Genomic DNA, 12,043 nt, shown 5'->3' with positions numbered 1-12,043 from the left:
CAGAGCCCATGTTGGAACAGAGCAGAACAGAGCCCATGTTGGAACAGAGCAGAACAGAGCCCATGTTGGAACAGAGCAGAACAGAGCCCATGTTGGAACAGAGCAGAACAGAGCCCATGTTGGAACAGAGCAGAACAGAGCCCATGTTGGAACAGAGCTGAACAGAGCCCATGTTGGAACAGAGCAGAACAGAGCCCATGTTGGAACAGAGCAGAACAGAGCCCATGTTGGAACAGAGCTGAACAGAGCCCATGTTGGAACAGAGCAGAACAGAGCCCATGTTGGAACAGAGCAGAACAGAGCCCATGTTGGAACAGAGCAGAACAGAGCCCATGTTGGAACAGAGCAGAACAGAGCCCATGTTGGAACAGAGCAGAACAGAGCCCATGTTGGAACAGAGCAGAACAGAGCCCATGTTGGAACAGAGCTGAACAGAGCCCATGTTGGAACAGAGCAGAACAGAGCCCATGTTGGAACAGAGCAGAACAGAGCCCATGTTGGAACAGAGCTGAACAGAGCCCATGTTGGAACAGAGCAGAACAGAGCCCATGTTGGAACAGAGCAGAACAGAGCCCATGTTGGAACAGAGCTGAACAGAGCCCATGTTGGAACAGAGCAGAACAGAGCCCATGTTGGAACAGAGCAGAACAGAGCCCATGTTGGAACAGAGCTGAACAGAGCCCATGTTGGAACAGAGCAGAACAGAGCCCATGTTGGAACAGAGCAGAACAGAGCCCATGTTGGAACAGAGCAGAACAGAGCCCATGTTGGAACAGAGCAGAACAGAGCCCATGTTGGAACAGAGCAGAACAGAGCCCATGTTGGAACAGAGCAGAACAGAGCCCATGTTGGAACAGAGCTGAACAGAGCCCATGTTGGAACAGAGCAGAACAGAGCCCATGTTGGAACAGAGCAGAACAGAGCCCATGTTGGAACAGAGCAGAACAGAGCCCATGTTGGAACAGAGCAGAACAGAGCCCATGTTGGAACAGAGCAGAACAGAGCCCATGTTGGAACAGAGCAGAACAGAGCCCATGTTGGAACAGAGCAGAACAGAGCCCATGTTGGAACAGAGCTGAACAGAGCCCATGTTGGAACAGAGCAGAACAGAGCCCATGTTGGAACAGAGCAGAACAGAGCCCATGTTGGAGATCCTGCCACCTTTTGGCATGTGATCTAAGGGTCTAAAGCTAAGCGTGAGGATCTCTGTGTGTGTGTGTGATCTCATGCTCCCCATGTGGCATACAGTCCTTTCCCAGGGTGCATTTCTCCATCTGGCCCCACTTGACCAATCGGGCAATTGCGTTTTGATTCCTCCGACTCCCTCCGACGCCTATTGGTGCTCTACCTAGATGCTCCTTGCATCATGACCAATCTGGCAATTAGTATTTGTGTTATAGTACTTTTGAACTTACATTTACATTTACATTTAAGTCATTTAGCAGACGCTCTTATCCAGAGCGACTTACAAATTGGTGCATTCACCTTATGACATCCAATGGAACAGCCACTTTACAATAGTGCATCTAAATCTTTTAAGGGGGGGTGAGAAGGATTACTTTATCCTATCCTAGGTATTCCTTAAAGAGGTGGGGTTTCAGGTGTCTCAACTTATTGTTGATGACATCAGACAGGAAGTAAGCCTTCTATTTTTATCCGTCCTTAACAGTGGCGTTGAATCTAATCAACTTTGTTGATCAATCGCCAGAGTGGAAATTGTGTCCTGTCGTTTGGAACGTAGCACCACAACGCCTAGCACCAGTTCTTGTTTTGCCTAGCACCAGTTCTTGTTTTGCCTAGCGCCAGTTCTTGTTTTGCCTAGCGCCAGTTCTTGTTTTGCCTGGCACCAGTTCTTGTTTTGCCTAGCGCCAGTTCTTGTTTTGCCTAGCGCCAGTTCTTGTTTTGCCTAGCGCCAGTTCTTGTTTTGCCTAGCGCCAGTTCTTGTTTTGCCTAGCACCAGTTCTTGTTTTGCCTAGCACCAGATCTTGTTTTGCCTAGCACCAGTTCTTGTTTTGCCTAGCACCAGTTCTTGTTTTGCCTAGCACCAGTTCTTGTTTTGCCTAGCACCAGTTCTTGTTTTGCCTAGCACCAGTTCTTGTTTTGCCTAGCACCAGTTCTTGTTTTGCCTAGCACCAGTTCTTGTTTTACTCCAACTATCATAGCTCCACAGGGAACCCAGACATGAAGTGGAATTATTCCCACATGAGAAGGGACGGGAGTTTGCCCAGTCAGATCACGTGGTCAGGTAAAACTCCTGGCCCTATAAAGTCTGAGGAAGTCTGGGGTCTAGTTGGCATCAAACTGGGCATTGTGGGCAGCAAACCGATGTCATGATCATCAACTTCTACCTTCTAGTACATACACAGTCCCTCCTCAGAACAGGCCAGATAGCCAGGCAGAGGGAAGCATATCCAGTCAATACTATAATATAAAAAAGCCACTATAGAATCTCATTATTGAAATAGTTTATGTAGAGTATTTCTCACACACACAGCCAGCCTGGCCTTGCCTCCACATAGCTGCTACATCGCAATAAACGTTACAGCAATTTCCTTTTCAAACCACTACTGCTCCATTGAGATTGTAAAGGTAATAAACAACCAGGCATACAATAACAATAAACAATCACACACAAACCGCTTAGGAAAGCCACCGGATAACGAGTCGTTGCCACAGCGATGGCGTTTAATTAATTTAATCAATTTTCTTGTTAATTAAAGGGGCTTTAAAGACGACTGGGCTGGACAGTGTTATAACACACACACACTCAAACACACTTTAGGCTGAACAGTGTTGTGCACAGGCTGGAATATGTTCCCGGGATTCATCTGATAACATTGAGGAGTTTACCACATCAGTCACCGGCTTCATTAATAAGTGCATCGACCACGTCGTCCCCACAGTGACCATACGTACATATCCCAAACAGAAGCCATTGATTACAGGCAACAGCCGCACTGAGTTATATATAAGGCTAGAGCTGCCTCTTTCAAGGAGCAGGACGCTAATCCGGACGCTTATAAGAAATATTGCTCCGACGAGCCAACAAACATGTAAACCGTCAATACAGGACTAAGATTGAATCCTAATATGTGGGCTCTGACACTTGTCGGATGTGGCAGGGCTTGTAAACTATCACAGATTATGAAGGGAATCCCAGCAGCGAACTGCTAAGAGACGTGGTCCTTCTGTAGCTCAATTGGTAGAGCATGGCGCTTGTAACGCCAGGGTAGTGGGTTCAATTCCCGGGACCACCCATACGTAGAATGTATGCACACATGACTGTAAGTCGCTTTGGATAAAAGCGTCTGCTAAATGGCATATATTATATTATATTATATTAGACGCAATCCTACCAGCTAAATACCTTCTATGCTCACGTCGAGGCAAGCAACACAGAGCCATGCATGAGAGCACCAGCTATGCTCTGACAACTGTGTGATCTCACTCTCCATGCACATGTGAGGAAGACTTTTAAACAGGTTAACATTCACAAGGCTGCAGGGCCAGAGGGATTACCAGGATGTTTTCCCCCGAGCATGTGCTGACCAACTGGCAAGTGTCTTCACTGGCATATTCATCCTCCCTGTCTGAGTCTGTAATACCAACATGTTTCAAGCAGACCACCATAGACCCTGTGCCCAAGAACACTAAGGTAACCTGCCTAAATGACTACCAACCCGTAGCACTCATGCCTGTAGCCATGAGCCAAGTGCTTTGAAAGGCTGGTCATGGCTCACATCAACCCCACCATCACAGTCATCGGTGATCAGGCCTATATTTTCTTAACCAACAGTGCAGCCTGATCACCGATGACGATGAGATAGCCTATAGGAATGAGGTAAGTGACCTGGCACTGTCGAAAAGAAGGAACGACAACGCCTCTTCTCCCTCAGGAGATTGAAAAGATTTGTCATGGGCCCTCAAAAAGTTCTACAGCTGCACCATTGAGAGCATCTGTCTGTATCGCTGCTTGGTATGGTAACTGTTTGGCATCCGACCGCCAGACGCTACAGAGGGTGGTGCAGATGGCCCAGTACATCACTGGGGCAAAGCTTCCTGCCATCCAGGACCTATATAATAGGCGGGGTCAGAGGAAAGACCATAAAATTGTCAGAGACTCCCGTCACCCAAGCCATAGACTGTTTTCTGTGCTACCGCACGGCAAGTGGTACCAGAGAGCCAAGTCTAGGACCAAAAGGCTCCTTAACAGCTTCTACCACCAAGCCATAAGTCTGCTGAACAATTAATCAAATGGCCTCCAGACTATTACATTGAACCCCCCCCCCCCCTCGTTGTACACTGCTGCTACTTACTGTTTATTATCTATGATTAGTCACTTCACCCCCACCTACATGTACAAATGACCTCATCTAACCTGTACCGCCGGTCACTGCCTCGGTACCGGTACCCCGTGTATATAGCCTCGCTATTGTTATGTTATTGTGTTATTTTATTTTTTATTTTATTTGGTAAATATTTTCTTAACCAACAGTGCAGTTCAAGAAGAGTTAAGGGCTTGTAAATAAGCATTTTCATGGTAAGGTCTACACTTGTTGTATTCGGCGCATGTGACAAATACATTTTTTATTTGATTTGATTTTCTCATCTTCAGCCTATTTCGACCCCCCCCCGCCCCCACACACACACCAATCGTTGTGCTTCACCTCGCAGGCGCTTGTTGACATCTGCCATGATGTGTCAGGGAAATTAACCTAAGGGCCACACACACATGGTCGATTTGAAGACCCTCTGCATCCTCCAGAGCAGAGGGCTGTCGCTAGCAGCACCTTGGCCCGCTGACGCTGTCACACACTGGGGAGTGAAGGGTTACACTGTGGGGGTGAAAGGAACCAGAGCTAATATGCTATCGCTCTAATGCTTCTGACTGATTTACTCCCATTGGGTTATGATGTGGCTGTTCACTCATGACTGCACGGCCAAGCACGACTCCAACACCATCATTAAGTTTGCTGATGACACAACAGTGGTAGGCCTGATCACTGACAACGATGAGACAGCCTATAGGGAGGAGGTCAGAGACCTGGTCGTGTGGTACCAGGACAACAACCTCTCCCTCAGCGTGATCAAGACAAAGTAGCTGATTGTGGACTACAGGAAAAAGAGGACAGAGCTCTCCCCCATTCTCATTGACGGGGCTGCAGTGGAGCAGGTTGAGAGCTTCAAGTTCCTTCGCTTCCACATCCTCAACAAACTAACTTGGTCCAAGCACACCAAGACAGCCGTGAAGAGGGCATGACAAAACCTATTCCCCCTCAGGAGACTGAAAACATTTGGCATGGGTCCTTAGATCCTCAAAAGGTTCTACAGCTGTACCATCGAGAGTATCTTGAGTACCAGTACATCACCGGGGCCAAGCTTCCTGCCATCCAGGACCTCTATACCAGGTGGTGTCAGAGGAATGCCCTAAGAATTGACTCCAGCCACCCTAATCATAGACTGCTACCGCGTGCGGTACCGGAGCGCCAAGCAATAAGACTCCTGAACAGCTAATCAAATGGCAACCCAAACTATTTGCATTGCAATAAGTGGGTGTTTATTCATCATACCTCTATGTATGTTATGTGTTTCTTTCCACCAGGAGATCCAGGACATGCTGCCGGGGCTGGGCCAGAGAGTGTCCTGGAGGGAGCTGGGTAGCGGCGACACAGAGGACGGTAGTGGAGACTGCGACGATGAGGATGGGTGTCAAGGGTCTGGAACGGGGGCAGTCAAGACCTGTGAGTGACAGAAGCACTTACACACACACACCCATGTGTATGCATGTGTCACGCACATACACAAGCGCTCACACACACGCACCTCTCTAATTCAGTGTTTACATCTGAACAACCAAGTATATCAAGCCTCTAGTGTGGATGGCCAGGCAGGACTGACTGTTTGTCTGGGTGAGTTGTAGTACCTTCTGGCTGAAGAAGCATTTGGAAAACATCTGAGAAACAGAATATTGCATCTGCTTCACTGGGAAACCATGCCAGGTTGTGTTCTTGGTTTATCTTTGTCACTCTCACCCTCTCTATCTCTCTCTTTTTCTGTCTTTCCTTCTCTCCCTTTATCCCTCTCTCAAATGTTTACATTGCCAAAGCAGGTGAAATAGACAATAAACAAAAGTGAAATAAACAACATAAGTGAACAGTAAACATTACACTCAGAAGGAGAAGTATTAATAATGTGCAAATAGTTAAAGTACAAAAAGGAAAATAGGAACAGGTCACAAATCTTGCTGCTGTGATGGCACACTGTGGTATTTCACCCAGTAGATATGGGTGTTTATCAAAATTGGGTTTGTTTTTGAATTCTTTGTGGATTTGTGTAATCTGAGGGAAATATGTGTCTCTAATATGGTCATAAATTTGTCTGGAGGTCAGGAAGTGCAGCTCAGTTTCCATCTCATTTTGTGGGCAGTGTGCACATAGTCTGTCTTCTCTTGAGAGCCATGTCTGCCTTCAGCGGCCTTTTTCAATAGCAAGGCTATGCTCACTGAGTCTGTACATAGTCAAAGCTTTCCTTAAGTTTAGGTCAGTCACAGTGGTCAAGTATTCTGCTTTCTCTGTTTATGGGCAAATAGCATTCTAATTTGCTCAGTTTCTTTGTTAATTATTTCCAATGTGTCAAGTAATTATGTTTTCTCATGATTTGGTTGGGTCTAATTGTGTTGCTGTCCTGGGGCTCTGTGGGGTCTGTTTGTGTTATTGAACAGAGCCCCAGGATCAGCTTGCTTAGGGGGCTCTTCTCCAGGTTCTTCTCTCTGTAGGTGATGGCTTTGTTTTGGTGGTTTTGGAATCGCTTCCTTTCAGGTGGTTGTAGAATTTAACGGCTCTTTTCTTGATTTTTATAATTAGCGGGTATCGGCCTAATTGCTCTGCATGCATTATTTGGTGTTTTACGTTGGTTGGGGACAGAAGCACCAGATAATCAGCAAATAGTAGACATTTGACTTCAGATTATAGTAGGGTGAGGCTGGTTGCTGCAGACTATTCTAGTGCCCTCGTCAATTCATTGACATATATGTTGAAGAGGGTGGGGCTTAAGCTGCATCTCTGTCTCACCCCTTTGCCCGTGGAAAGAAATGTTTGTGTTTTTGCCAATTTTAACCGCACACTTGTTGTTTGTGTACATGGATTTTATAATGTCATATGTTTTCCCCCAACACCACTTTCCATCAATTTGTAAAGCAGACCCTCATGCCAAATTCAGTCAAAGGCTTTTTGAAATCAACAAAGCACGAGAAGACTTTGCCATTGCTTTGGTTTGTTTGCTTGTCAATTAGGGTGTGCAGGGTGAATATTAGGGTGTAATTTGGTAAAAAAAACAATTTGACATTTGCTCAGTACATTGTTTTCACTAAGGAAACGTCTGCTGTTAATGATAATGCAGAGGATTTTCCCAAGGTTGCTGTTGACGCATATCCCACGGTGTATTTCTGTATTGTTTTTATTGATTTGCCATAGTGTAGGCGGAGACTCAGGTTTTCTGGGTGTCTTTGTTGTTGGTTGGATAGGTTTCTTAATTAGGTTTTTAGGTTGTTGCATTCTTCATCAAACCATTTGTCATTGTTGTTAATTTTCTTCTGTTTTCTGTTAATTTTGTTTTGATTTGATAGGGAAGCTGAGATGTCAAATACACTGTTTAGGGTTTCTACTGCCAAATTTACTCCTTCACTATTACAGTGAAACGTTTTGTCCAAGAAAAAACAGATTTAATTTGTTGTTGCCTAATTATTTTTGGTAGGTTTCCACACTACTTTCCTTCCATCTATAGCATTTCTTAATATTATTCAGTTCCTTCGACTTTGATGCCTCACCACTGATTATTGCTCTGTTCAAGTAGACTATGATTTTGCTGTGATCTGATAGTGGTGTCAGTGGGCTGACTGTGAACGCTCTGAGAGACTCTGGGTTGAGGTCAGTGATAAAGTAGTCTACAGTACTACTGCCAAGAGATTAGCTATATGTGTACCTACCATAGGAGTCCACTCGAAGCCTACCATTGACTATGTACATACTGTCACGCCCTGACCATAGAGAGCCATTGTTTCTCTATGGTGTGGTAGGTCAGGGCGTGACTAGGGGGTGATCTAGTATATCTATGTCTATGTTGTGTTCTAGTTTCTTTTCTATGTTGGTGTTTTCTATGATTCCCAATTAGAGGCAGCTGGTAATCGTTGTCTCTAATTGGGGATCATATTTAAGTAGTTATTTTTCCCACCTGTGTTTGTGGGATCTTGTTTATGTGTAGTTGCCTGTGAGCACTCCATTGTCTTCACGTTTTCGTTCATTCTTTATTGTTTTTGTGCGTTTCCGTTAATAAACAAGTGGAAACCATATCATGCTGCACTTTGGTCCTATAATTCTTACGACGAACGTGACACATACCCAGCGTCCGACAGAGCTGCAGGAGTTGTGACCTGTTTTTGTTGATTATGTTGTCGTAGTTGGGCCTAGGGGTCATATGGGGGAGGGAATGCTGTCACATCCAGGTAGGTGTTTATCCCTCTTTGTGCTGAGGGTGTCAGATTCTTGTCCTGTTCTGGCATTTAGTTTGCCACAGACTAGTACATGTCCCTGGGCCTGGAAATGAATGATTCCCACTCCAGGATGGAGAAGCTGTCTTCATTAAAGTATGTGGATTCTAATGGGGTGATATAGGTAGCACACATTGTTATCTCTGTTAAGTTAACTGTCAAATGTCAAATGTGCCTGTTTCGATTAATTTAATTGAGTGAGTTCAGTCTGCTCTATACCAAATTAGCATACCCCCTGAGTCCCTTCCCTGTTTCACACCTGGTAGTTTGGTGGATGGGACTACTAGCTCTCTGTAACCTAGAGGGCAACCAGTGGGTCTGTTTCCTCTATACCATGTTTCCTGTAAGATGACAATGGCTGTAGGTTCCTGCTCTTTAGGCCAAAGGCAGATGACCTCAGGCTTTGGATATTCCAGGATGAGATAGTGAAGGCTTTGTGTTCCATAAAGTGTCCAATGTTGTTAGTCGTGTGGTTTGGCCTCAGACCAGTAAGTGTGAGCAGAGCCTGCTGAGCATCTGGCACATGCCATTGGCTTGGGCTAGTGTACGAGTGGGGGTTGGGCCTGTTTGCCTGCTCAAGGCCTTGGTATATGTGTGACTTCCATGTTAATGCCTTCTATGCAGAAGTGGGGGGCATGGGGTCGGCAGCAGGAGCATAGGTCTGATCTGAGGTGGCCTAAATGGAGTGTGGGCATGGTTGACTTAGAGGGGGTGTTGATTGGTTGGGGTGGGGTGTGGATTTGGCTGGTAGTGTTGTGGTCTGGATGTAGGTCCTCGGCGTGGGTCCTCTATGTGTAGGTCTGGGGGGGGGGGTTCCATAGGTCTGGGAGAGAGTCTTGCTGGTCTGAGGCGTGCTGTCTATTGATCTGTCGCTCCTGTGTGAAGTGTTGGGGCTGCGTTTGAGGGCGATGTCCTTTTGAGGGCGAAGGTGGGTACTGCTGCTTTGTGTAGGTGGACCTGGTCATAAAGTCTTCTCATATCCAGGGTGGAGTGGTCGGTCAGGTAAGCATTTGGTTTTGATGCACAGTCACGGGGAATACTTGCGTTCAACCGCTGTATGGTAGCAGGGTAGAAGTCTTTTTGTGGTGGCAAGGTGGAGATAACCACTTGTGCATTGTGGAAAGTAGAAGAAGCTTTTTTAATCACTCCCTTGAGTGCCCTGGCCACCCTTTCCTGCTGTGCTCTCGGGTCGTTTGTGCCTGTGTGTATTATTATGTTGCTGGGTGAACCTAGTTGGTCCTCAGACAGAAGGTCTAGGGCTCGCTGAGTGTTTGGACACCAGAGTTTAGACACTGTTTCTGGAAAAAATGTTTATTTAATTGAATATATTTCCCATTTTATGTCCATAAGGAGTACAATCTGTGGCTTGTGTATGTCCTCAGTGGGTGTGGGGGGGTTGCCAGGAAGGCTATCAGGGTGGCTGACAGGGGGGGTGCTCAAAGGGGGTTGGATCCCCTGGACTTGGGGTTCTTCCTTTGTCTGTTCTGCTGTAATGTCGACGGTATGGTCAGGGTCTGTGGTGGACTGATCTGATGTGGTGTCAGGACCTTTGTTGGGGCTGAAGTAGGCTGTTCTGCTGGCTTCTCTGCGGGGGTGGCCACCTCTCTAATGGGTTGTTCTCTGTCACACGCCATCCCCCGCATGCTCTCCTCCAGCACTCTGATCCTCTCTAGTGGTCTGTTCTTCTCCTGCTACTACTCTGTCTCCTGTTGATGTTGTCTTACCACAGTCCAGAGTCCACCTCCAGCTCTCCAGCTCTGGTTGATCAGGTGTTGTTGAGCTGGACTATTTTTTGTGCTGACTGGAGTGTGTTCACCTGCTGTTCCAGCTTCACCTGCCTTTCCTCCAGCTGGGTGAATTTATTCTTAATTTCAGTACTCTGTGCTGGGAGGTTGACTTTCCGCTTGGGGTTCCTGATCTGTGGGGTTGTATAATGAAGAGGTCTGGTCTGACATGCTCAGGGTGGGGGTATCTTTCTCAAGCGAGAGCTTCTCCTGCTGAGCTCTCGCTTTGATAACGTGAAAGTCCAACTGAAACTGTTTGGGGTTGCCCTGTACCATTACTGTTCCAGATTTGTACAAGTTCACATTGGCTGACTCAGAGTCCTCATTGTAATATATAATAATAATATATGCCATTTAGCAGACGCTTTTATCCAAAGCGACTTACAGTCATGTGTGCATACATTCTATGTATGGGTGGTCCCGGGGATCGAACCCACTACCCTGGCGTTACAAGCGCCATGCTCTACCAACTGAGCTACAGAAGGACCATTGTCTAATATCCTGACTTTCCACCCATCGGTAACACCCCCCCTCTTAACAGAGGGGTAGTGTGTTAAGGAGAAGTTTATCTTTATTCGTATGTTTAACACTTGTATCGTTTATCAATGTGTATGATGAGTATTTCTTGAATTTGATGTGGCTCTCTGCACTTTCACCAGATGTTTGTTTGAGACAATGCATTTCTGAACATAACGCGCCAATGTAAACTGAGATTTTTGGATATAAATATGAACTTTATTGAACAAAACATACATTTATTGTGTAACATGATGTCCTATGAGTGCCATCTGATGAAGATCATCAAAGGTTAGTGATTAATTTAATCGCTATTTTGGACTTTTGTGAGCCCTCTCCTTGGCTGGAAAATGGCCATATGGATTTCTGTGACTAGCCGCTGACCTAACATAATCGCATGGTGTGCTTTCTTCGTAAAGCCTTTTTGAAATCGGACACTGTGGTTGGATTTATAAGAAGTTTATCTTTAAAATGTTGTATAATACTTGTATGTTTGAGGAATTTTAATTATGGGATTTCTGTTGTTTTGAAATTGGCGCCCTGCACTTTCACTGGCTGTTGTCGAGGTGGGACGCTAGGTGGGACGCCACGTTAAGCAGTAACTTCAGTCATTAGTTACTGGCATTGACGGGACAGTCTCTTTCCACCCAGTCTGAAGTGGAAGGTTCTCATATAGCATTGATGTGATGGCGGTTATTTTTCCACACTATGTGACCTGACCTGGAAAAGCTTTGGGCCCTAATTAGAGGTTATACTTGAGGTCATGAGTTTTTCCTGGTCAGGTTTCATGGTATGTTACAATACTACATGTTTATGCATTTACACTGCTTGCCTTGGCAGTGGGTTTTGGTATAGAGAGACTAGATCATCACCCTACAGAGGATGTGTCATCTTAATTTGAGCCAGTTTGCTACAGCAGGAAAACAATCTTGCAGCAACATGAAATGTGAATTATTATGGACATTTTTGTAAGGGTCAATCAAGTCTGAAATTTCAACGTGGAAATTATGAACTTCAGAAACCTCAAATACGCTACAAGTTTTACATTTCCAGCATTGCAGTGATCAAACTAAGCATTCTAGGAAAAGGAGAAAAAAGGAACAGTGGAAAAAGAGGGATATGTGAAGTCAAACAGAGGGAAATAAAAGCACTCTCCTTTCCCAAACTTCTCCGTAGCTGCCAGGCTGGCCAGGTATTC

The 12,043-nt window shown here is 45.7% G+C and overlaps 1 protein-coding gene across 3 annotated transcripts in view; it reads left to right on the top strand.

Moving 5' to 3' along the window:
• LOC124040955 (glypican-5-like) overlaps positions 1-12,043 on the top strand; it is a 336,316-nt gene that overhangs the window by 278,464 nt on the left and 45,809 nt on the right. For all 3 annotated transcript variants that reach the window (XM_046358084.1, XM_046358083.1, XM_046358085.1), the window contains one exon: positions 5,603-5,741. In XM_046358084.1, coding sequence (XP_046214040.1) covers positions 5,603-5,741 — 139 coding nt within the window. The remainder of the gene's footprint in view (positions 1-5,602; positions 5,742-12,043) is intronic.

Source organism: Oncorhynchus gorbuscha, linkage group LG08 (assembly GCF_021184085.1).
Source record: "Oncorhynchus gorbuscha isolate QuinsamMale2020 ecotype Even-year linkage group LG08, OgorEven_v1.0, whole genome shotgun sequence".
Classification (NCBI taxonomy): domain Eukaryota; kingdom Metazoa; phylum Chordata; class Actinopteri; order Salmoniformes; family Salmonidae; genus Oncorhynchus; species Oncorhynchus gorbuscha.
This window is presented reverse-complemented; position numbering and strand designations above follow the sequence as displayed.